At 52.4% G+C, this 26,935-nt stretch overlaps 1 protein-coding gene across 2 annotated transcripts in view; it reads left to right on the top strand.

Annotated features, from left to right (window-relative positions):
* LOC141078350 (adhesion G-protein coupled receptor G1-like) overlaps positions 1-26,935 on the top strand; it is a 65,003-nt gene that overhangs the window by 6,869 nt on the left and 31,199 nt on the right. The window contains exons 2-3 of one of the 2 annotated variants that reach the window (XM_073565087.1): positions 3,787-4,171; positions 4,271-4,299. In XM_073565087.1, the coding sequence (XP_073421188.1) occupies positions 3,787-4,171; positions 4,271-4,299 (414 nt within the window). Of the gene's footprint in view, positions 1-3,786; positions 4,201-4,270; positions 4,300-26,935 lie in introns of both variants that reach the window. The other variant, XM_073565086.1, reaches the window with a different exon arrangement.

Raw genomic sequence — 26,935 nt, 5'->3', positions numbered from 1 at the left:
ACAGCCTGGATCCGCGGCGCGCACAGCCTCAATCCACGGCGCGTGCGTACAGCCTCAATCTGCGGCGCGCACAGCCTCAATCCACGGCGCGTGCGCACAGCCTCAATCCGCGGCGCGCACAGCCTCAATCCACGGCGCGTGCGTACAGCCTGGATCCACGGCGCGCACAGCCTCGATCCGCGGCACGCACAGCCTCGATCCGCGGCGCGTGCGTACAGCCTGGATCCACGGCGCGCATAGCCTCAATCCACGGCGCGTGCGTACAGCCTGGATCCACGGCGCGCACAGCCTCAATCCACGGCGCGTGCGTACAGCCTCGATCTGCGGCGCGCACAGCCTCGATCTGCGGCGCGCACAGCCTCGATCTGCGGCGCGCACAGCCTCGATCTGCGGCGCGCACAGCCTCGATCCGCGGCGCGCACAGCCTCGATCCGCGGCGCGCACAGCCTCGATCCGCGGTGCGTCACTTCTTTCAGCAATTTTTTTTCACCCGTAGAAAGCAATGAAAAAGTTTTAGAAAAGCTGCAAATGTCCCAACGTTGTTTTTGGTGAATAAATTGAACGTTGTGAAGCGTGTGTAGGATGGGCGAGGGGAGTGCTGATCCATCAGGGCTGGGGGGGACCCACTTCTTGCCGCCGACAGACACGAGTTGTACATTGGCCGCCTCTCTGACGACCACCGCACTTCACCACAGGAAATTCACTGTTCTCTTGCTCACAGACCCGGGTGCCTTCACTTTTTAGTTTCACCGTCGTGGCGTCCTCTGTGGCTCTTCCCACCATGGCGGCCCTAGGCACTTCCTCCACAGCGCTTCACCGTCCACTAGGTACCCCCAGACCGTCTGCGGCTGCTGTCCTTTTGGGTCACCCCCCCATGACCGTCTCCACTGTCAGTCACTCTCTGAAGGCTTTTACCGTCTTTCTCCCTACGGCAATCCCTCCTCTCTAGTGAGCTCCCCTGGCTGACTGGACCTTCCAGAACCTTCCCTCAGCCTTTATACTCCCAGTCCTGGTAGCTCCGCCCACTGTCACCTGACAGTTACCTTTGACCAATGGCAGTGACCTTGACCCCTGGCAGTACACAGTCACTCTCTCCTACACTCCCCACTGCCCTCTAATGGTCACACTGCCACATGCCACCTCTTTCTCTGTATCTCCGCCTACACTGCGCGGTCCCTCTGCCTCTCGCCTCAGGCAGACCTGTCCGTCAGTTCCACCTCCCCACACATGTACTGTAGACAAAATGCAGACTGTAAAAAAACAAACAGCCAAAGCTCTAAGGGTCTGTGTCCACGATCAGTAAACTCTGGATGCTGCGCAGCATCCAACCCGCAGCGGCCAGATGGTACAGCATAGTGGATGGGATCTCATGTGCACATGCGCCCGTGGCTCACCCGCAGAGGCGGACGTGCAGCACGACTCTCCAGACCGCAGCATCCAACCCGCAGCGGCCAGATGGTACAGCATAGTGGATGGGATCTCATGTGCACATGCGCCCGCAGCTCACCCGCAGAGACGGACATGCAGCACGACTCTCCAGACCGCAGCATCCAACCCGCAGCGGCCAGATGGTACAGCATAGTGGATGGGATCTCATGTGCACATGCACCCGCGGCTCACCCGCAGAGACGGACATGCAGCACGACTCTCCATACCGCAGCATCCAACCCGCAGCGGCCAGATAATACAGCATAGTGGATGGGATCTCATGTGCACATGCGCCCGTGGCTCACCCGCAGAGACGGACATGCAGCACAACTCTCCAGACCACAGCATCCAACCCGCAGCGGCCAGATGGTACAGCATAGTGGATGGGATCTCATGTGCACATGCGCCCGCGGCTCACCCGCAGAGACAGACATGCAACACGACTCTCCAGACCGCAGCATGTCAATTTATCTGACAAAGATGCGAGTCTCTGCAAGAGAAATCTCACCCCTACGATGTATTGGGTGCAGTGATTCCGCACGGTTCAGTGACCACACGTGGAATCACCGGCGTAAGATGGCAGCGCTTTAGACGGAGCACATGTCCGCTGCGTCCACAGTGCTGCCTTTTCCGGATCGTCTGCCATGTTTTTACTGCCAAGAGAGCCGGCTTTGGCTGAAACAAAAATGCACCAAAACCGCTGATTCCCGTGCACCCCTGTACTGTATGTGTGTGGTTTACCCTTATTATTTCACATGGGAAATCATTTATTTCTATATCACAAATCCCCTGGTTCAGCAGACAATGTCCCTGTCCTGTGTCATCCAGACAGTAGTGACAGGAGGTCGCCCCGTCACACTACAAGCAGGGATTAGTGACTGTGGTCAGAGCGGATCGCTGCGGTATGTGGCTGTGAATCCTGATCCTGCAGCGATCAGCACAGAGCTCTGGGACCACAGTGAGGAAATCACTGCTCTCTGACCTGTGACTGCTGCTATTACCTGGTTCTGCCGCTTCACTTAGGCATATCCATTCTCAGGACAGTGCTAGGAGCAGCCATGATCAGGACTCAGGAGGAGACAGAGCTGCAGGCATCTTCCTGGCTGTCACTGTGCTGTAATTGCCCCCTCCCCCTCACTCTCAACTTTTAACCTGACTGCAGGGAGAAAGAGACAGGGGGGCTGAAGGGGCTTTGTGAGACAGACGCTGCGGACTACAGAGCAATACACAGCATTATTCACTGCTGTACACCCTCTGGGCACTTCATAAATGGACTGCAGATGCAGGGGGCCCCCTTTGTAGGTGTGGGCCCCAGGCATCTGCTTGGTTTGCCTGGTCCAAACACCGGCCCTGTCTTGCGGGGTGTCTCTGGTACGGAAGGTCTTGCGGGGTGTCTCCGGTATACGTCGGGTCTTGCGGGGTGTCTCCGGTATACGTCGGGTCTTGCTGTGTGTCCCCGGTATACGGCGGGTCTTGCGGGGTGTCCCCGGTATACGGCGGGTCTTGCGGGGTTCCCTTGGTATACGGCGGGTCTTGCGGGGTGTCCCCGGTATACGGCAGGTCTTGCGGGGTGCCCTTGGTATACGGCGGGTCTTGCGGGGTTCCCTTGGTATACGGCGGGTCTTGCGGGGTGTCCCCGGTATACGGCAGGTCTTGCGGGGTGCCCTTAGTATACGGCGGGTCTTGCGGGGTGTCTCCGGTATACGGCGGGTCTTGCAGGGTGTCCCCGGTATACAGCAGGTCTTGCGGGGTGCCCTTAGTATACGGCGGGTCTTGCGGGGTGTCTCCGGTATACGGTGGGTCTTGCGGGGTGTCCCCGGTATACAGCAGGTCTTGCGGGGTTCCCTTGGTATACGGCGGGTCTTGCGGGGTGTCCCCGGTATACGGCAGGTCTTGCGGGGTTCCCTTGGTATACGGCGGGTCTTGCGGGGTGTCCCCGGTATACAGCAGGTCTTGCGGGGTGCCCTTAGTATACGGCGGGTCTTGCGGGGTGTCTCCGGTATACGGCGGGTCTTGCGGGGTGTCCCCGGTATACGGCGGGTCTTGCGGGGTTCCCTTGGTATACGGCGGGTCTTGCGGGGTGTCCCCGGTATACAGCAGGTCTTGCGGGGTGCCCTTAGTATACGGCGGGTCTTGCGGGGTGTCTCCGGTATACGGCGGGTCTTGCAGGGTGTCCCTGTTTGCTGTGAGTAACAGGGCGCAGTCATTTGACGTCTGTAGACCTGGACACAGCTGAGGGTCCGTTACAATGTGTCCAGTGAATATCTTCCGACTGACACTTGAGATGATGGGATGTGATTGTAACGACCCCTCAGCTGTGCTGTATTCTGACTCCTGTGCCTTGTGCTCTGTCCTCAGCGCTGGCTCCAGGCGCCCGCGGACTGTCACTGTGTGGATGGCGGATCCAGCAGAGTGGAGGGAACAGCCTGCAGTACGCGGACGGCTCTGGAGAAGACATGCTGACCGTGGTGAACACGGTGGAGGCGCTGCTGGTGCGGTGTCCGGTGCTGCCTACGGGGAGCGTCACCCTCCAGTCTCTGCCCGGGCCCTACATCTTCTGCGTGCACTGGATCCCTGCCCTGCGCGTCTTCAACTTCACGTATGGTGGCACCAAGTCATGGACCGTGATAGCCATCGCCCCCAACAAGAGTCGCCTGTCGTCCAGCCCAGCACCCTGCCTCCCCGAGCAGCCACTCATCAATGTTACCCTCAACGGGCAGCCGGTGGGAAACCACTGCAGCATAAGCACCCCTCTGCAGCCCACGGACACAGGTGAGAGCACCATTGCAGCATCAGCGCCCCCCTGCGCCCTCAGACACAGGTGAGAGCGCCACTGCAGCATCAGCGCCCCCCTGCAGCCCTCAGACACAGGTGAGAGCGCCACTGCAGCATCAGCACCCCCTGCAGCCCACGGACGCAGGTGAGAGCGCCACTGCAGCATCAGCACCCCCCTGCAGCCCGCAGACACAGGTGAGAGCACCATTGCAGCATCAGCACCCCCCTGTAGCCCGCAGACACAGGTGAGAGCGCCACTGCAGCATCAGCACCCCCCTGCAGCCCGCAGACACAGGTGAGAGCGCCACTGCAGCATCAGCACCCCCCTGCAGCCTGCGGACGCTGGTGAGAGCGCCACTGCAGCATCAGCACCCCCCTGCAGCCCGCAGACACAGGTGAGAGCGCCACTGCAGCATCAGCACCCCCCTGCAGCCTGCGGACGCTGGTGAGAGCGCCACTGCAGCATCAGCACCCCCCTGCAGCTCGCAGACACAGGTGAGAGCGCCACTGCAGCATCAGCACCCCCCTGCAGCTCGCAGACACAGGTGAGAGCGCCACTGCAGCATCAGCACCCCCCTGCAGCCTGCGGACGCAGGTGAGAGCGCCACTGCAGCATCAGCAGCCCCCTGCAGCTCGCAGACACAGGTGAGAGCGCCACTGCAGCATCAGCACCCCCCTGCAGCTCGCAGACACAGGTGAGAGCGCCACTGCAGCATCAGCACCCCCCTGCAGCCCGCAGACACAGGTGAGAGCGCCACTGCAGCATCAGCACCCCCCTGCAGCCCGCAGACACAGGTGAGAGCGCCACTGCATCATCAGCACCCCCCTGCAGCCCGCAGACACAGGTGAGAGCGCCACTGCAGCATCAGCACCCCCCTGCAGCCCTCAGACACAGGTGAGAGCGCCACTGCAGCATCAGCACCCCCCTGCAGCCCGCGGACGCTGGTGAGAGCGCCACTGCAGCATCAGCACCCCCCTACAGCCCGCAGACACAGGTGAGAGCGCCACTGCAGCATCAGCACCCCCCTGCATCCCGCAGACACAGGTGAGAGCGCCACTGCAGCATCAGCACCCCCCTGCATCCCGCAGACACAGGTGAGAGCGCCACTGCAGCATCAGCACCCCCCTGCATCCCGCAGACACAGGTGAGAGCGCAGGGTGGGGGCCGCATTCTACTGTCACGGACATGGTTTGTGGAACCGTTGTGCCGCGGAGAGCATAGGGGGACGTAACTAAGTGAACACCAGACTGTGGCAGGAGTTGCACTAGAGTCCAGCAGGCAGGAAAAGCAGGTCCTGGAAGAGATCATTGACAAACTCTTGGAAAACAGCCGGTGCATTGCTGAGACCAAAGGGCATCACGCGGTATTCATAATGTCCGTCCCTGGTGTTGAAAGCCGTCTTCCATTCGTCTCCCTGGTGAATGCGGATTAGATTGTAGGTGCCCCTCTAATCTATTTTGGTGAAGATCCTGGCACCTCTTAACCGGTCAGACATCTCAGGAATCAATGGGATAGGGTATCCATTTTTCACTGTGATCTGGTTGAGGCCCCTATAGTCTATAGAGAGTCGGAGTGGTCCGTCCTTCTTAACGAAGAAAAATTCAGTCCCAGCAGGAGAGGAGGACTTCTGAATGAACCCCCGGGCCAAATTCTTCCGAATGTAGTCCGACATAGCTTGAGTCTCGGCTAGGGACAGAGGGTAAATTCGACCTCTAGGGGGTATATATCCAGGAATTAAGTTGACAGGAACGTCATGCGGCCTGTGGGGTGGCAAAGTCTCTGCTTCCTTCTTGTCAAAAACATCAGCACAGGACCAATATGCAGACAAGAAACTGGGCAGCGATGCTGGAGAAGACTGGAGCTTAGCCGGACGTACTGGAACCAGACACCTCTCATGACAGGAAAGTCCCCAGCAGAGCACCTCTCCAGTTGCCCAGTCCAACACAGGTTTGTCTTGTCGTAGCCATGGCAAACCTAAGAGAAATGTGTGAGACATGTAAGGAAGAACATAGAAGACTATCTTCACCGTGTGAAGCATCCCAATATGGACCACAAGTGTCTCCGTAACCAGACGAACCGCCTCCCGAAGAGTTCTCCCATCAACAAAAGTTATGGCCAGAGGGTTTTGAAGCGGACGGACTGGGATTTGGAAGCGATCCAGCCTGGAGGACAAAGTTACCTACTACCCCAGAATCCACAGGCGGGAAAGAAGTGACCTATGTCACCACAATACAGGCAATGGCCTTTAGCACGGCGATCCTTCTGTCGCTGACTGGCAAGAGCAAAACGGTCGACCTGCATGGGTTCTGGTGAGGCCTCGACAAGGGAGGGTGGAGGAACAATTGGTCTTTGAAAGGACGGGGCCAGACGCTGCAATCTTTTTTTCACGTGCCACCTCACGGGTGTCCTGGAAACGAAGGTCTATACGGATGGCAAGGGAGACCAGGTCGTTGAAGGTAGTTGGTAGGTTGCAACCTGCTAGCTTATCCTTTGTTTCCAGAGAGCGCTTCGTTATTCCAACCGATTTCGGAAGCCAGAGTATGGAAGTGTACCGCATATTGTCCCACAGATGAGTTGGACTGGTGGAAGCTGACGAGGTGGCTCGCCCGGGTTCATCGAATACTTTGCAAAAGGCTTCCACGAATACGGAGAAATTGGAGATGATGGGGTCCTCTCTCTCCCATAATGGATTGAACCACGCCAGGGCCTCCAAGATGTGACATAAGAAATGCTACCCTTGTAAGGTCTGACGGGAAGTGATGAGGATGGAGTTCAAAATGTAGCCGGCACTGGTTGATGAACCCACGGCAGAGCTTAGACTTGCCGTCAAAGCGTGGTAGAGCTGCAAGTTGGGGACCTGAAACTCGAACTAAGCAGACTGACTGCGAGGTTTACGGAGATGGCGCGGCTGCATGAATGTGAGGAGACTCTAGAGAGATGTTTAAGGCCTCCATCTTGATAGTCGGGGACTGCAACTGCATAGACAGTTTCTCTTGTATGCTTTTCTGTCGACAGAGTTCTTGGTACATGATCTGATCAGACAGGATCCGGGATCCAGCGAGGTCCATGGCCTGAGCAAACTGTCACAGACGTGGTTTGTGGAACCACTGTGCCACGGACCGCGTAGAGCCTAGGGGGCGTAACTAAGCGAGCACCGTACTGTTCACTAGAGCCTCTGATGGTGAGGTTAGACTTGGCTCCCGATGAATACCATGTGCCACTCCACGACAGACCAACGGTCACGCAGCAGCTGGACCCAGAAGCACAGACTAAAAGGAGCAGCAGACTGAGTGCAGCAGGCAGCCCCACAGTGCAGCAGGCACAACATAGACTGCAAACAGTAAGGTTGCTCAGGCACCTCCCCAGTGGGGAAGAAGCAATATATACATAATGTCTCACAGCCGTTGGCTGGAGAGGAAATATCAAGTGCACTCGCTGACCCTTTAAGAGGGATGAACTGTCTGCAGCACGGGTGAGTGAAGAGACCCTGCCTGTCAGAGCAAGGATCTGACGTGGTGCTAACAATCACTCATGAGTTCTCTCCCTATTCGCCTGTCCATCTCTCTCGCTCACTGTCTGTCTCTCAATTCAAATCAAATGAGCTTTATTGGCAGGACTAAGTACATGTTAGCATTGCCAAAGCAAATGGTAAAAAATAAGGGGACGGGGGTTGGGGGGCATATAGAGGTCCAGGATAAATCAGGCTCTTTTTGGAGGATAGGGACATGTCCAGGGTGGTGTGTAGAAGTCCATGACATATCAGGCTCCTCTTAGTCTGTGGATAGGGACGTGTCCAGGGTGGGGTATAGAGGTCCATGACATATCAGTCTCCTCTTAGTCTGGGAATAAGGACGTGTCCAGGGTGGGGTATAGGAGTCCATGACATATCAGCCTCCTCTTAGTCTGGGGATAGGAACTTGTCCAGGGTGGGATATAGAGGTCCATGACATATCAGGCTCCTCTTAGTCTGGGAATAAGGACGTGTCCAGGGTGGGGTATAGGAGTCCATGACATATCAGGCTCCTCTTAGTCTGGGAATAAGGACGTGTCCAGGGTGGGGTATAGAGGTCCATGACATATCAGTCTCCTCTTAGTCTGGGAATAAGGACGTGTCCAGGGTGGGGTATAGGAGTCCATGACATATCAGCCTCCTCTTAGTCTGGGGATAGGAACTTGTCAAGGGTGGGATATAGAGGTCCATGACATATCAGGCTCCTCTTAGTCTGGGGATAGGGACGTGTCCAGGGTGGGGTATAGGAGTCCATGACATATCAGGCTCCTCTTAGGCTGGGGACAGGGACGTGTCCAGGGTGGGGTATAGGAGTCCATGACATATCAGGCTCCTCTTAGTCTGGGGATAGGGACGTGTCCAGGGTGGGGTATAGGAGTCCATGACATATCAGGCTCCTCTTAGTCTGGGGACAGGGACGTGTCCAGGGTGGGGTATAGGAGTCCATGACATATCAGGCTCCTCTTAGTATGGGGACAGGGACGTGTCCAGGGTGGGGTATAGGAGTCCATGACATATCAGGCTCCTCTTAGTCTGGGGATAGGGACGTGTCCAGGGTGGGGTATAGGAGTCCATGACATATCAGGCTCCTCTTAGTCTGGGGATAGGGACGTGTCCAGGGTGGGGTATAGGAGTCCATGACATATCAGGCTCCTCTTAGTCTGGGGACAGGGACGTGTCCAGGGTGGGGTATAGGAGTCCATGACATATCAGGCTCCTCTTAGTCTGGGGACAGGGATGTGTCCAGGGTGGGGTATAGGAGTCCATGACATATCAGGCTCCTCTTAGTCTGGGGACAGGGACGTGTCCAGGGTGGGACATAGGAGTCCATGACATATCAGGCTCCTCTTAGTCTGGGGATAGGGACGTGTCCAGGGTGGGGTATAGGAGTCCATGACATATCAGACTCCTCTTAGTCTGGGGACAGGGACGTGTCCAGGGTGGGGTATAGAAGTCCATGACATATCTGGCTCCTCTTAGTCTGGGGATAGGAACGTGTCCAGGGTGGGGTACAGGAGTCCATGACATATCAGGCTCCTCTTAGTCTGGGGACAGGGACGTGTCCAGGGTGGGGTATAGGAGTCCATGACATATCAGGCTCCTCTTAGGCTGGGGACAGGGACGTGTCCAGGGTGGGGTATAGGAGTCCAGTCCATGACATATCAGGCTCCTCTTAGTCTGGGGATAGGGACGTGTCCAGGGTGGGGTATAGGAGTCCATGACATATCAGGCTCCTCTTAGTCTGGGGACAGGGACGTGTCCAGGGTTGGGTATAGGAGTCCATGACATATCAGGCTCCTCTTAGTCTGGGGACAGGGACGTGTCCAGGGTGGAGTATAGGAGTCCATGACATATCAGGCTCCTCTTAGGCTGGGGACAGGGACGTGTCCAGGGTGGGGTATAGGAGTCCATGACATATCAGGCTCCTCTTAGTCTGGGGATAGGGACGTGTCCAGGGTGGGGTATAGGAGTCCATGACATATCAGGCTCCTCTTAGTCTGGGGACAGGGACGTGTCCAGGGTGGGGTATAGGAGTCCATGACATATCAGGCTCCTCTTAGTCTGGGGATAGGGACGTGTCCAGGGTGGGGTATAGGAGTCCATGACATAACAGGCTCCTCTTAGTCTGGGGACAGGGACGTGTCCAGGGTGGGGTATAGAGGTCCATGACATATCTGGCTCCTCTTAGTCTGGGGATAGGAACGTGTCCAGGGTGGGGTACAGGAGTCCATGACATATCAGGCTCCTCTTAGTCTGGGGACAGGGACGTGTCCAGGGTGGGGTATAGGAGTCCATGACATATCAGGCTCCTCTTAGGCTGGGGACAGGGACGTGTCCAGGGTGGGGTATAGGAGTCCATGACATATCAGGCTCCTCTTAGTCTGGGGATAGGGACGTGTGCAGGGTGGGGTATAGGAGTCCATGACATATCAGCCTCCTCTTAGTCTGGGGATAGGGATGTGTCCAGGGTGGGGTATAGAGGTCCATGACATATCAGCCTCCTCTTAGTCTGGGGATAGGGACGTGTCCAGGGTGGGGTATAGGAGTCCATGACATATCAGCCTCCTCTTAGGCTGGGGATAGGGACATGTCCAGGGTGGGGTATAGAGGTCCATGACATATCAGCCTCCTCTTAGTCTGAGGATAGGGACGTGTCCAGGGTGGGGTATAGAGGTCCATGACATATCAGCCTCCTCTTAGTCTGGGGATAGGGACGTGTCCAGGGTGGGGTATAGAGGTCCATGACATATCAGCCTCCTCTTAGTCTGGGGATAGGGACGTGTCCAGGGTGGGGTATAGAGGTCCATGACATATCAGCCTCCTCTTAGTCTGAGGATAGGGACGTGTCCAGGGTGGGGTATAGAGGTCCATGACATATCAGCCTCCTCTTAGTCTGGGGATAGGGACGTGTCCAGGGTGGGGTATAGAGGTCCATGACATATCAGCCTCCCCTTAGTCTGTGGCAGGCACTGACATATTCTGCTGCTATGGCCGCTGCACTTTCTTCTTCCCCCAGTATTATCGGCAGTATCCTCCATGGAGGTGACGTGTTGGAGGAGATCAGACAGTCTGTTGAAGTGAGTGTCCCTCACTGCGGAGTATTTGGGGCACCTCATCAGGAAGTGGGCCTCGTCCTCCATGGCCTCCTGGGGGAACTGCTGGCAGAGTCTGCTCTCTCGGGACTTGTAGTTCTGTCGGTGCCACCCGGATTCGATGAGTAGGCTGTGGGCGCTCGGTCTGTACCTGCTCAGGATCTGTTGCTCTTCTCTGCACCCGCTCCAGTTCAGCTATGTCTTTCTTATACACCGGAGACCAGAACTGTACAAAGTATTCTAAGTGTGGTCGCACTAGTGACTCATATAGAGGTAACATTATGTTCTCCTCATGAGCATCTACAGTCATATGTAAAAGTTTGGGCACCCCTATTAATGTTAACCTTTTTTCTTTATAACAATTTTGCTTTTTGCGACAGCTATTTCAGTTTCATATATCTAATAACTGATGGACTCCGTTATATTTCTGGATTCAAATGAGGTTTATTGTACTAACAGAAAATGTGCAATCTGCTTTTAAACAAAATTTGACCGGTGCAAAAGTATGGGCACCTCAACATAAAAGTGACATTAATATTTCGTAGATCCTCCTTTTGCAAAAATCACAGCCTCTAGTCGCTTCCTGTAGCTATTAATGAGTTCCTGGATCCTGGATGAAGGTATTTGTGACCATTCCTGTTTACAAAACAATTCCCGTTCAGTTAAGTTTGATGGTCGCCGAGCATGGAGAGCCCGCTTCACATCATCCCACAGATGTTCAATGATATTCAGGTCTGGGGACTGGGATGGCCATTCCAGAACATTGTAATTGTTCCTCTGCATGAATGCCTGAGTAGATTTGGAGCGGTGTTTTGGATCATTGTCTTGCTGAAATATCCATCCCCTGCGTAACTTCATCTTCGTCACTGATTCTTGCACATTATTGTCAAGAATCTGCTGTTACTGAGTTGAATCCATGCGACCCTCAACTTTAACAAGATTCCCGGTGCCGGCATTGGCCACACAGTGGGTAGCAACTGTGGGTAGCAAGTGTTTTTCTTGGAATGCTGTGTTTTTTAGCCTCCATGCATAGCGCCTTTTTGAATGACCAAACAACTCTTTGTTTCATCAGTCCACAGGACCTTCATCCAAAATGTAACTGGCTTGTCCAAATGTGCTTTTGCAGACCTCAGGCGACTCTGTTTGTGGCGTGCTTCCAGAAACGGCTTCTTTCGCATCACTCTCCCATACAGCTTCTCCTTGTGTAAAGTGCGCTGCATTGTTGACCGATGCACAGTGACACCATCTGCAGCAAGATGATGCTGCTGGTCTTTGGAGGTGGTCTGTGGATTGTCCTTGACTGTTCTCACCATTCTTCTTCTCTGCCTTTCTGATATTTTTCTTGGCCTGCCACTTCTGGGCTTAACAAGAACTGTACCTGTGTTCTTCCATTTCCTTACTATGCTCCTCACAGTGGAAACTGACAGGTTAATCTCTGAGACAATTTTTTGTATCCTTCCCCTGAAAAGCTATGTTGAATAATCTTTGTTTTCAGATCATTTGAGAGTTGTTTTGAGGAGCCCATGATGCCACTCTTCACAGGAGAATCAAATAGGAGAACTACTTGCAAGTGGGCACTTTAAATACCTTTCCTCATGATTTGATACACCTGGCTATGAAGTTCAAAGCTCAATGAGGTTACAAAACCAATTTAGTGCTTCAGGAAGTCAGTAAAAAGTAGTTAGGAGTGTTCAAATCAAGAAAATGATAAGGGTGCCCATACTTTTGCACCGGTCAAATTTTGTTTAATTGCAGATTGCACATTTTCTGTTAGTACAATAAACCTCATTTGAATCCAGAAATATAACTGAGTCCATCAGTTATTAGATATATGAAACTGAAATAGCTGTTGCAAAAACCAAAATTGTTATAAAGAAAAAAGGTTAACATTAATAGGGGTGCCCAAACTTTAACATATGACTGTATGCCTCTTTTAATGCATCCCTTTATTGTATTTGCCTTTGCAGCAGCTGCCTGACACTGGCCGCTAAATGTGAGTTTGTCGTCCACCCATACACCCAGGTCTTTTTCAGTGACTGTTTTGCCCAGTGTTTTACAATTAAGCACATAATTATACATCTTGTTTGTTCTACCCAAGTGCATGACCTTACATTTATCCCCATTAAAGCTCATTTGCCATTTATCAGCCCAAGCTTCTAGTTTACATAAATCCTCCTGTAATATAAAATTGTCCTCCTCTGTATTGATTACCCTGCAGAGTTTACTGTCATCTGCAAATATTGAAATTCTACTCTATGCCCCCTACAAGGTCATTAATAAATATGTTAAAAAGAAGCGGGCCCAAAACTGACCCCTGTGGTACCCCACTGCTAACCGTGACCCAGTCAGAGTGCACTCCATTATTAACCACCTTTTGTTTCCTATCCCTGAGCCAGCTCTTAACCCACCTACACATATTTTCCCCTATCCCCAGGGTCATTTTATGTATCAACCTTTTGTGTGCCATCGTATCAAAAGCTTTTGAAAAGTCCATGTACACCACGTACACTGCATTCCCTTGGTCCAGTCCGGAACTTACCTCTTCATAAAAGCTTATCAGATTAGTCTGACAGGAACGGTCCCTCGTAAACCCATGTTGATATTGGGTCATGAGGTTCTTCTTCAGATACTCCAGTATAGCATCTCTTAGAAAACCCTCCAGGATTTTACCCACAGTAGAGGTTAAGCTTATCGGCAAGCTTTACTCCCTCTGTAGGTTCTGGTATACTGTCAGTTTCTGGTATTTGTCGTTCCTCCAGTTGCTGAAATATTCCTCTTTGACTTTGTGTACCATCTTCCGGATTTCACCTTTTGTCAGGCTATGTAGGGTGATGGCTTGGTCAGGCTGACTTTAGGTACTTTTGTGTTGGGAGGCTTCCTGGTGTAGGAAGGCTTTGTGATGGTAGGAGCTGGGACTACTACTTTGTAGCCTTGATTGTCAGCTCCTTCTTCTGGATTGCGAGGTGTAGTGGGAATCTGTCCAGCTCTGCTCTGCAGGCGCTGTTTGATGTGCTCCGATGGACTTGGAGAAGATGCTTGCAGAACTCTAGGTGGAATATTTCAGTCGGCCCAGCGTCCCTCTTTGACCAGTTTGGGTATGAGACTGGGCCCCAGACCCCACTGCCGTACAGAAGGATTGGGGCAATGATGGAGTCAAAGATTTTTAGCCAGACGGTTACGGGTGCCTTGAGATGGTAAAGACGTCTACTGATAGCATAGAAGGCTTGGGATGCCTTGTCTTTCAGTAACTCTATGGCTTGCTTGAACCTCCCTGACTGGTTGAGTTGTAGGCCCAGGTCGGTGTACTTGTTGGTTTCTGTAAGTGGACAGTTGTCTATTGTAAAGGTAGGATGGCCAGTAGGTTTCTACTTTCTTTTCTGGAACACCATGATAGTTTTTTTTTCTGGTTAATTGGCAGTCCTCATGTGCTGCTGAAGGTCTCTAGGATTTTCAGATGATCTTAGAGGTCTTTTGTAAGGATTCCGGACTTTCCTTTGTGCCTGTTTGCTCTTATCCAAGATGGAGTATCTCACCCTGTCATGGAACTTCCTGTCTGTCCTGTTATTTAAGTCCAGGTCATGTGTTCCTCCTTGCCTGAGTATTTTGTGCTGTTTGCTCCATAGCTCCTGCCCGTTGTGCTGGTGGACTCCCTGCTACTGCTGCTCGTTCCTCGGTGGTCTGCCTTGTCTCGTTCAGCTGCCTTCCATTTTCTGTGTGCTCCTGGATCCTGACCGGGGTTGCCTATTGACCTGAATACTTGGGTGCTGCTGCGGTCAGTTGAAGCGTAACTTCTTAATATCTTCTGGACTACCTCTGTTGGGCTGTGGTGCGGGACTTGTTAGCCCTTAACGGTACCTTTAGAGACCTTCCCCCGTCTACGCTTCTTATTGGACTCCACAAGCAAGTGCTGTACCCACGTGTGATCAAGTTATTGCTGGACTCCCTTGTTTAAGTACTGTGTGCGTTTCCCCTACCCCCTTGCTGGATTCCCACGCTCAAGTCCTCTATGCATACCCACCGATATTGTTAGTGGACTTCCTCGTTTAAGTATCTCGCTTACTCCTGCGTCATATCTTTGCTGGACTGGTTCGTATTGGCGGTCGCGTCCTGCTGTTCAGTTTGCTGTGATTTTTTTTATAATGTGCTGAGCACCTCGTTACGATTGCAGGAATATCGGTATTGGTTCTGTTAGCATTCCTGTTTTGTTTAAGTACATCTTTTTGCTGCAGCTTTGTTCTCAGACTGGTTTTACCCCACGTTATCAGATTCCTTAGCACCTACATAATTGTTACACCTTTCTCGGTTGGTGATAATAGCACGAGGTCATCGGCATACAGCAGAAATTTCACCTGGGTGTCATGGAGGATGAGTCCTGGTGCTGAAGAGAACTCTAGAGCCACCGCCAGCTCATTGATGTAGATGTTAGAGTGTTGGACTGAGGCTGTAGCCCTGTCTCACTCCTTGGCTCTGTTGGAAACAGAGCCGTCCTCCTTCCGTTGACCCTCACGCTGCAACTGTTCTCAGTGTAGGCGCTTCGGGTGACATCATATTTTTTTGCCTCCTATTCCGCTCCCCAGCAGTTTTAGGAATAGTCCTGGGTGCCACACTGAGTTGAAGGCCTTCTTGAAGTCCACAAAACAGGCGTATAGCTTCCCGTTCTTTGTATTGTGGATGAGGCTGTGCAGGGTGTAGATGTGGTCAGTAGTGCGGTGGTTTGGCATGAACCCTGCTTGGCTCTTGCTGAGGACGTTGTGCTCGGTGAGGAAACTGAGGATCCTCTTGTTCATGATGCAGTTGAAGAGTTTACGCAGGTTGCTGCTGACACATATCCCTCAGTAGTTTGCTGGGTCGTACTTGTCCCTGATTTTGTGTATAGGGGTTATGAGGCCTTGGTACAAGTTTTTGGGGACGCCTCCAGCCTGCAGTACAGTATTAAATAGTTTTGTTATCGCAGCCTGGATGTCTGGAGGGCTGTATTTTAGCATTTCTAGGAGGATCCCAATCTGGACCGCTGGCTGTTTTACCTTTTATCTGTGTGATCCTTTCTGTTATTTCTGTCTGTGTGGTTTCTAAAATCCTCTGGATACACCAATCTTTGAACTTTTCCTCCATATCTTTGTTTTTTTTCACAAGCTCTCTTGGTGCCGGGTTCAGGTCCTCACTTGGGATGCCTTTGTAAAGGTCCTTGAAGTGCTGGAGCCAGATGTTGCCGCTCTGGATGTGGAGGCTGTTGCTTTTCTGGTTGGAACCAAGGTGATTCCACAGTTCCCAAAACTTGTTGTCTTCAAGGGCATCTTGGAGTTGGAGGAGTTTGGTGGAGAGGTGGTTTTGCTTTTTCTTTGAGGATGGCTTTGTAATTTCGTTGTACGGTGTGGTACGCTTCTCTCAGAGCCGGGCTGTTGGGTCTGTGTTTTTGATTTGAGGCCATTCTTATGGCCTTCCGTATGATCTTACATTCTTTGTCAAACCAGTTGTTGGGATTTTGTTTACTCGGCCTCTTGTTGATGCTTCTTTTCAGGTCGGACATTTCTACCATGGCATAGAGAAGGTCTCTTACCACTAGGTGTACTCCTTCTGGGGTAAGTTCGTACACATTATTATGGAAGCGTTGGAGCTTCTCCTTGATCTATAGTTTGTTGATGGCATCTTTATATTTTGAGGCCGACATCTTGGACCATTTGAAGGATGGCGGTAAGCTAAAGAGGCCGGTCTTCTGTAGGGTTTGTGAGGGTGATTTGTTTGTGGATGTGATGTATAGGAGCAGTTGGTTGTGTGGTCTGACAGATGTGTTTGTGGGGTGACTTTAAGGGCGCCAATATTTGTAGGGTCAATATCTGTGATGGCATAGTCTACCACACTGCTGCCCACATGGGAGTTTAGGGTATGTCTTCCCAATGAGTCTCCCTTGGTGCGGCCATTGAGGATACGAAGTCCAAGATTTCGGCATAGGTTCAACAGTGTTCTGCCGCTGTTATTAGCTCTGCAGTCGTAGCTGTTCCTGTCGGTGTGCACTGGGTTGTCACAGTCTGTATCTGCTCCGAATATATAGATGTTCCCATCAGTGGTCAGGTAGCCTTTTTCCCTTCCCATTCTTGCGTTGAGGTCTCCGTAGATGAGAACGTTGCCCAGCGTCTGGAAATGGGCAGCTTCATCTCTCTCGCTTTCTCTCTCGCCTGTCTCTCTCTCTCGTGCCTGTCACTACATTGTGCCAGAGACGTCAGTGGTTTCCGTTTCCCGTCTGTCTCACTCTGTGACATCAGCCGTGGTGACTGTTTCCACAGTCACTGCTCTCGGGTGGAGGATGAGGGTTGTAGTGTCTGATTCCTGCGGCTCAAGGACGGTGAAGGTGTCAGGGTTATAGTGTAGCCTGTACGGCCGTGCCCTCAGGGTGTGTACACCATCGCCCCCTCCTCCCTCCCCCCCCCCGGGTGTATACACTGTCGCCCCCTCCTCCCTCCCCCCCGGGTGTATACACTGTCGCCCCCTCCTCCCTCCCCCCCGGGTGTATACACTGTCCCCCCCCCAGGTGTATACACTGTCGCCCCCTCCTCCCTCCCCCCCGGGTGTATACACTGTCCCCCCCCAGGTGTATACACTGTCGCCCCCTCCTCCCTCCCCCCCGGGTGTATACACTGTTGCCCCCCCCCCCGGGTGTATACACTGTTGCCCCCCCCCCGGGTGTATACACTGTCACCCCCTCCTCCCTCCCCCCCCGGGTGTATACACTGTCCCCCCAGGTGTATACACTATCGCCCCCTCCTCCCTCCCCCCCGGGTGTATACACTGTCCCCCCCAGGTGTATACACTGTCGCCCCCTCCTCCCTCCCCCCCAGGTGTATACACTATCGCCCCCTCCTCCCTCCCCCCCGGGTGTATACACTGTCGCCCCCTCTCCCCCCCCCCGGGTGTATACACTGTCGCCCCCCCCCGGGTGTATACACTGTCGCCCCCCCCCGGGTGTACACACTGTCGCCCCCTCTCCCCCCCCCCCCTCGGGGTCAATACACTGTCGCCCCCCCCCCCCGGGTGTACACACTGTCGCCCCCTCTCCCCCCCCCCCCCCCCCCTCGGGGTCTATACACTGTCGCCCCCCCCCCCCTGGGTGTATACACTATCGCCCCCTCCTCCCTCCCCCCCGGGTGTATACACTGTCGCCCCCTCTCCCCCCCCCCGGGTGTATACACTGTGGCCCCCCCCGGGTGTATACACTGTCGCCCCCCCCGGGTGTACACACTGTCGCCCCCTCTCCCCCCCCCCCCCCCTCGGGGTCAATACACTGTCGCCCCCCCCGGGTGTACACACTGTCGCCCCCTCTAACCCCCCCCCCCTCGGGGTCAATACACTGTCGCCCCCCCCCCCCGGGTGTACACGCTGTCGCCCCCTCTCCCCCCCCCCCCCTCGGGGTCTATACACTGTCGCCCCCTCCTCCCTCCCCCCCAGGTGTATACACTGTGGCCCCCCCCGGGTGTATACACTGTCGCCCCCCCCCCCGGGTGTACACACTGTCGCCCCCTCTCCCCCCCCCCCTCGGGGTCAATACACTGTCGCCCCCCCCCCCCCCCCCGGGTGTACACACTGTCGCCCCCTCTCCCCCCCCCCCTCGGGGTCTATACACTGTCGCCCCCCCCCCCCCCCGGGTGTATACACTGTTGCCCCCTCCTGGCAGACTCCTAGAAACACATAATTCGGAATAAGAGCTGTGGACTCAAAACGGTGGGAAGTTTCTAGTGAAGATCTGTGGTAAATTCTGCAGCAATAGATGGAAGCTTGTCATTGTGGTCCCCGGTCCTTGCCGTAGGTCCTTGTCCTGCAGGGGTCCGCGTCTGTGCAGCGGACAGAGCAGGCGCCATCATACTTCACCGTTATTTCCCCTCAGCCGCATTCTCATGGAATTTCACTTATCTGAAATCTGTGCCAAGTCGCCGCGTCCTCCCCCGGCCCCCCGATGCCAACCGCCGTGGGAACGAGCAGAGGAGGGGACAGAACCGTAGCCATCACTACAGCCTCAGGGCTCAATGGCTCACACTCTAATAGAAGCCTCTGCAGAGCTGGAGCCTCACGCCCTGCATTGTAAAGTCTATTACACCTCAACAGCACAGAGTATTTCAGGAGAGACCTGTAACCAGAGGTGTCCGTGTGTGTAACTAGTGTGGATCAGAGAACATATGCGGAGCTCGGCCATCACTCTGGCTGTGGGGGCGCTCGTCCGTCGCTGTGGGGGCGCTCGTCCGTCGCTCTGGCTGTGGGGGCGCTCGGCCATCACTCTGGCTGTGGGGGCGCTCATCTGTCGCTCTGGCTGTGGGGGCGCTCGTCCGTCGCTCTGGCTGTGGGGGCGCTCGTCCGTCGCTCTGGCTGTGGGGGCGCTCGTCCGTCTCTGTGGGGGCGCTCGTCCGTCGCTCTGGCTGTGGGGGCGCTCGTCCGTCGCTCTGGCTGTGGGGGCGCTCGTCCGTCTCTGTGGGGGCGCTCGTCCGTCGCTCTGGCTGTGGGGGCGCTCGTCCGTCGCTCTGGCTGTGGGGGCGCTCGTCCGTCGCTCTGGCTGTGGGGGCGCTCGTCCGTCTCTGTGGGGGCGCTCGTCCGTCGCTCTGGCTGTGGGGGCGCTCGTCCGTCGCTCTGGCTGTGGGGGCGCTCGTCCGTCGCTCTGGCTGTGGGGGCGCTCGTCCGTCTCTGTGGGGGCGCTCGTCCGTCGCTCTGGCTGTGGGGGCGCTCGTCCATCAATCTGGCGTCAGGAGAGATCCGGCGCCTGCGCACTGCAGGACTCTGCTCTGCCCTCAACAGGGCAGAGCAATGCACCTGCGCCGGAGCCATTACAGGACGGGAGAAGAGGACGTCATCGCATGAAGATGGGAGGCGCCGGACCGCGACACCCCTCGGATCGGACCGCCCCCTCCGGTGAGTATAATCTATGTCGTTTTCCTTCTCTTTCAGGGTACATCGGGGGCTTATCTACAGCATTACAGAATGCATTACAGAATGCCGTAGAGAAGCCCCTGATGGCGGTGCCGGCAGCTGATAGGGCTAAAATGGGGTGACCGATCCCCTTTAAGAATGTTGCAGGCCTCTATTTCTCAGCCATAAAGTGTTACGTGGTCTGTGAACATTTCTGTTATCTCTAAAAGTGAGAAAAATCATTGAAACATTCTTTTGGATTGAATTTGATTGTCATCACTTTTGCGTTCTTCCTGTTATATTACGGTGGTGTTAAACGCCCAAAAGACCCTTTGATTGCTGCAGGTAACCAATTTTTTTTTCTCTTATTACAAACTTGAATTCAAGAGACCCAGCAATTATAAAATGCGTAAGGCGTGCGGTAAGGGATGGGGAAGTGCTGATGATGGTGCACACAGATGCTGAGAAGGTGGGGTAGGTGCGACTACGCCTGTTGCTGGAGCATGCCCATCCACTACACGTAGGGCACCACCCATTCTTACAGTCCAGTCTCATCAGCATAAAGTCTGGATCATTTAATCCTCACCCTGATCCTCCTTCCTCCCACCATGTTAAGTCCCAGGAGATCATTGATCCCATACTAGGACACTCCGAGGAGATCTTTACAATATAATTTCTTGATTATGGGCTCTCAACCTGCATGGTCCAAGAGGGACAGGAAGACATGCTGTTTAGTGATGCCCAAAACTTAGAGTAGCCACATGATCATGACGGTGGGGAATGACAAATTGGAATAAGGAGGAAGATGATGATGAGACACAGATGCCACTAAGTCTTGTTGTTAAGTCGCAAAGTCAGGAGGACCAGAGTGTGGTGGTGGAAGACACCAACCCGACCTGGGAAGCTGGCATGTAAATACGGAACGGCAGCACTGATACAGACAGGAAGAGGCAGTGGGCTGACCAGAAGAACAAGGCAGGCAACTGTTCCACAGAGCACCGACACTGCTGAATTTCTCCATCAAAGAGTTAGGTGTTCCCCAGTCTGGGACTTTTCTAAAGAGTTCTGGGACAAACAAAATGGCCATTTGCTTCCTGTGCCATGGAAAGATCACCAGGGGCTTGATCACCTAACCACCACCAGCATGATCAGGCACATGTCATCTAAGCACCTGACTCAGTGGGCCGAACACCTGAATCCACTATTGGTGCTGTCAGGTGACACCACTGCTTCTTCCCTTGTGCTAGGTGCTTCCAATGCCCTGTCCAAAACACTGGCGCAGATGCCTCCTGCCCTGCACCTATCCTTGCACATTCTGACTTGCCATCATCAGGGACTTCTCATCCCTTGTCCCAGCACAGCGTTTAGGTGTCCCTACCCCAAGCATTATAATGAAAATGGAGTTCCCACGGCGGCAGTCGTCCCTCGGTACTCAGTCCCCAACCGTCACTTTTCCTCCCGATGTGGTGTCACCTCCTTGGACCAGCACGTGTTGAGGAACATCACCCGTGCCCTTACTAACGCACTTACTGGCATTGTCCACTTAACGACTAACACTTAGCCAAGCACTTGTGGACAGGGACACTACATTTCTCTGAATGCACACTGGGTGAACATGGTGGAGGCTGGGGGCGAGTCACACCCTGGCATGGCACATGTGCTCCCAACACCTACTTCTATCAGGATTTCCTCCACTTCCTACAGCAGTTCTTGCTTCTTATCCTCCATTTCCAATGTGCTATCTCAGAGCACGTCGTCCACATGAGCCGGCAGCTGTAAGCTCTTCAGCACTGCCTAGTGAAGCGGCAACAGGCTCTACTGAACCTAATTTAGGAGGCAAACCACACACCGCAGCAGAGTTATTGAAATGAATAACAGACCAGACAGATCTGTGGTTTTTGTCGCTGAAACACCAACTAGTCATGGTCGTGTGTGGTAATGGCCATAACCTGGTGGTGGCTTTGGAGCTTGGCAAGCTCACACATGTACCATGTTTGGCACATGTGCTCAACTTTCCGCGGTTTCTGAAAACATGTCCAGATTTGCCACAGCATCTGGTCAAGGTACACCATGTCAGTGACCATTTCCACAAGTCAGCTACAGCTGCCGACACTCTGGCAGTGCTGCAGCAGCGCATGCAAGTGCCAGCTCACCGACTGGTGTACGACGTCACCACGCACTGGAACTCCACACTGCAACATGCTGGCAAGGCTTTGAGTAGAAGAAGCCAGTGGTTAAGTACCAGCTCCAACACTCCTATTCTGGTCAGCCTCAGCACATAACAACTGAAAGGTGGGCATGGATGTCTGACATTTGTGCGGTTCTTCAAGACTTTGAGGATTCCACAAAGTTGGTGAGCAGCGATGGTGCCATAGTCTCACAATTAAACATGAAGCTTTGCATACGGACCAGGTGGGGATGGAGAAAGACATAAGAGAGATTGTACCCAGCCCGGCCTCATCTCAGCTTCTCACCGCAGTTTGGTAGCAATGAGGAAAGGAATGCTCAGGAAGAGGAGGAACAGATGCTGGTAGCTAGTGCTACAGAGGCTAGTAACCACACAACCTTCGTTCCTTCTCTCCTGTGTGGATGAGCTGAGGATGCGAATGAGGAGGAGATGGAGTCATCATCATGGTGGAGACATGGAAGTGTTGGCTGTATGGAGCTTGGCACATATGGCCGACTTTCACATGACCCTCGCGTTACATTTATCTTGGCCAAAAAAAGAGTACTGATTGTTCACCCTGCTAGACCCATGCAACAGGGAGAATGTTGCATCTCTTCTTTGTCAGGTGGAGAGGCCTTCTAAAATGGTGCTGTATCAGAAGGCCAATGTGGAAAATATGTTGAAAAAATTCCCATCAGATAATGCTATTGTTAGGGTGCAAGCATCCTTCTTGCCCAACCAGGGAGGAGGGGCCAGGGAGACACACAACAGAGGCAGGGGTAGACTGTTTAAGGCTTGGGCCAATTTCGTGGCACCCTCCCAAAGCCCAGGTACTTTTTACAAGGTGGGAAAAGTTTTTAAAGCAACACCTGGCTGACCAAACCTTCATACTCCCCAAATTATCTGCGATTTTCAAATATCGGGTCTCAAAGCTAGACACCTGGCATGAGCTGTGCCTCTGCCTTGGAGGTGTTGTGCTGCCCTGCTGCTAATGTCTTGTCTGAATGGGATTTTAGTGCCACGGGGGGGGGGGGGGGGGGTCATAACAAACAGGCGCTTTCGCCTGTCATCACAGAATGGAGACAGGCCCTTTACTCTGATAACAATGTACACACCCTGGATTAGCCCACACCACCTGCTGACAGCAGCGCATGCAAAGTGTTTGTAATATTCAATATAGATACACGGCTCAGCAGTCAGTATCACACAGGAGAGGATTAGATACACGGCTCAGCAGTCAGTATCACACAGGAGAGGATTAGATACACGGCTCAGCAGTCAGTATCACACAGGAGAGGATTAGATATACGGCTCAGCAGTCAGTATCACACAGGAGAGGATTAGATACACGGCTCAGCAGTCAGTATCACAGGATAGGATTAGATACACGGCTCAGCAGTTAGTATCACACAGGAGAGGATTAGATACACGGCTCAGTAGTCAGTATCACACAGGATAGGATTAGATACACGGTTCAGCAATCAGTATCACACAGGAGAGGATTAGATACACGGCTCAGCAGGCAGCATCACACAGGAGAGGATTAGATACACGGCTCAGCAGTCAGTATCACACAGGAGAGGATTAGATACACGGCTCAGCAGTCAGTATCACACAGGAGAGGATTAGATACACGGCTCAGCAGTCAGTATCACACAGGAGAGGATTAGATACACGGCTCAGCAGTCAGTATCACACAGGAGAGGATTAGATACATGGCTCAGCAGTCAGTATCACACAGGATAGGATTAGATACACGGCTCAGCAGTCAGTATCACACAGGAGAGGATTAGATACACGGCTCAGCAGTCAGTATCACACAGGATAGGATTAGATACACGGCTCAGCAGACAGTATCACACAGGAGAGGATTAGATACACGGCTCAGCAGTCAGTATCACACAGGATAGGATTAGATACACGGCTCAGCAGTCAGTATCACACAGGATAGGATTAGATACACGGCTCAGCAGTCAGTATCACACAGGAGAGGATTAGATACACGGCTCAGCAGTCAGTATCACACAGGATACACGGCTCAGCAGACAGTATCACACGAGAGGATTAGATACACGGCTCAGCAGTCAGTATCACACAGGAGAGGATTAGATACACGGCTCAGCAGTCAGTATCACACAGGATAGCATTAGATACACGGCTCAGCAGTCAGCATCACACAGGATAGGATTAGATACACGGCTCAGCAGGCAGTATCACACAGGAGAGGATTAAATACACGGCTCAGCAGTCAGTATCACACAGGAGAGGATTAGATACACGGCTCAGCAGTCAGTATCACACAGGAGAGGATTAGATACACGGCTTAGAAGACAGTATCACACAGGATAGGATTAGATACACGGCTCGGCAGTCAGTATCACACAGGAGTGGATTAGATACGCGGCTCAGCAGTCAGTATCACACAGGATAGGATTAGATACAAAGCTCAGCAGTCAGTATCACACAGGATAGGATTAGATACACGGCTCAGCAGTCAGTATCACACAGGAGAGGATTAGATACACGGCTTAGAAGACAGTATCACACAGGATAGGATTAGATACACGGCTCAGCAGTCAGTATCACACAGGAGAGGATTAGATACACGGCTCAGCAGTCAGTATCACACAGGATAGGATTAGATACACGGCTCAGCAGTCAGTATCACACAGGAGAGGATTAGATACACGGCTCAGCAGTCAGTATCACACAGGAGAGGATTAGATACACGGCTCAGCAGTCAGTATCACACAGGAGAGGATTAGATACAAAGCTCAGCAGTCAGTATCACACAGGATAGGATTAGATACACGGCTCAGCAGTCAGTATCACACAGGAGAGGATTAGATACAAGGCTCAGCAGTCAGTATCACACAGGAGAGGATTAGATACAAAGCTCAGCAGTCAGTATCACACAGGAGAGGATTAGATACATGGCTCAGCAGTCAGTATCACACAGGAGAGGATTAGATACACGGCTCAGCAGACAGTATCACACAGGATAGGATTAGATATGTTCCTTGGGGGGGTCTAGTTTCCAAAATGGTGTCACTTGTGGGGGGTTTCCGCTGTTTTGGTACATCAGGGGCTCTCCAAACGTGACATGGCGTCCGATCTTAATTCCAGCCAAAAACGTCAAATGGCGATGCTTCCCTTCCGAGCTCTGCCATGCGCCCAAATAGTCATTTACCCCCACATGTGGGGTATCAGCGTACTCAGGACAAATTGCACAATAACTTTTAGGGTCCTGTTACCCTTGGGAAATTAAAATTGGGGTGAAGAGATCATTTTTGTGGAAAAAATATGATTTTTTAATTGTACGGCTGTACATTATAAACTTCTGTGAAGCTCTTGTGGGTTCAAAGTTCTCACCACACATCTAGATAAGTTCCTTGGGGGGTCTAGTTTCCAAAATGGGGTCACTTGTGGGGGGTTTCCACTGTTTAGGCACATCAGGGGCGCTCCAAACGTGACATGGCGTCCGATCTGAATTCCAGCCAATTTTGCATTGAAAAAGTCAAACAGCGCTCCTTCCCTTCTGAGCTCTGCCATGCGCCGAAACAGTGGTTCCCCCCCACATATCAGGTATCAGCGTACTCAGGACAAATTGCATAATAACTTTTGCAGTCCAATTTCTCCTGTTACCCTTAGGAAAATAGAAAAAAAATGGACCTGTAGTAATTTTTTGGTGAAAAAAAGTTAAATTAATTTTTTTTAACCCCTTCACCCCCAAGGGTGGTTTGCACGTTCATGACCGGGCCAATTTTTACAATTCTGACCACTGTACCTTTATGAGGTCATAACTCTGGAACGCTTCCATGGATCCCGGTGATTCTGACATTGTTTTCTCGTGACATATTGTACTTCATGTTAGTGGTAAAATTTCATTCATATAACTTGCGTTTATTTGTGAAAAAAACGGAAATTTGGCAAAAATTTTGAAAATTTCGCAATTTTCCAACTTTTAATTTTTATGCCCTTAAATCACAGAGATACGGCACACAAAAAACTTGATAACTAACATTTCCCACATGTTTACTTTACATCAGCACAATTTTGGAACCAAAATTTTTTTTTGTTAGGAAGTTATAAGGGTTAAAAGTTGACCAGCGATTTCTCATTTTTACAACACCATTTTATTTTTAGGACCACATCACATTGAAGCCACTTTGAGGGGTCTATATGATAGAAAATACCCAAAAGTGACACCATTCTAAAAACTGAACCCCTTAAGGTGCTCAAAACCACATTCAAGAAGTTTATTAACCCATTAGGTGCGTCACAGGAATTTTTTTGAATATTTAAAAAGAAATGAACATCTAACTTTTTTTCACAAAAAAAATACTTCAGGTTCAATTTTTTTTATTTTACCAAGGGTAACAGGAGAAATTGGACTGCAAAAGTTATTGTGCAATTTGTCCTGAGTACGCTGATACCTGATTTGTGGGGGGGAACGACTGTTTCGGCGCATGGCAAAGCTCAGAATGGAAGGAGCGCCGTTTGACTTTTTCAATGCAAAATTGGCTGGAATTCAGATCGGACGCCATGTCACGTTTGGAGAGTACCTGATGTACCTAAATAGTGGAAACCCCCTACAAGTGACCCCATTTTGGAAACTAGACCCCCCAAGGAACTTATCTAGATATGTGGTGAGTACTTTGAACCCACAAGGGCTTTACCTAAGTTTATAACGTACAGCGGTACAATTAAAAAATCATATTTTTTCCACAAAAATGATCTTTTCACCCTCAATTCTTATTTTTCCAAGGGTAACCGCACCCTAAAAGTTATTGTGCAATTTGTCCTGAGTACGCTGATACCCCACATGTGGGGGTAAACCACTATTTGGGCGCATGGCAGAGCTCGGAAGGGAAGCAGCGCCATTTGATGTTTTTGGCTGGAATTGAGATCGGACACCATGTCGCGATTGGAAAACCCCTGATGTACCTAAACAGTGGAAACCCCCCACAAATGACACCATTTTGGAAACTAGACCCCCTAAGGAACTTATCTAGATGTGTGGTGAGAACTTTGAACCCCCAAGGGCTTCTCAGAAGTTTATAACATAAAGCCGT

The sequence above is a fragment of the Dendrobates tinctorius genome, unplaced genomic scaffold (genome assembly GCF_039654945.1).
Source record: "Dendrobates tinctorius isolate UK_male_01 unplaced genomic scaffold, ASM3965494v1 ptg000538l, whole genome shotgun sequence".
NCBI lineage: Eukaryota > Metazoa > Chordata > Amphibia > Anura > Dendrobatidae > Dendrobates > Dendrobates tinctorius.
This window is presented reverse-complemented; position numbering and strand designations above follow the sequence as displayed.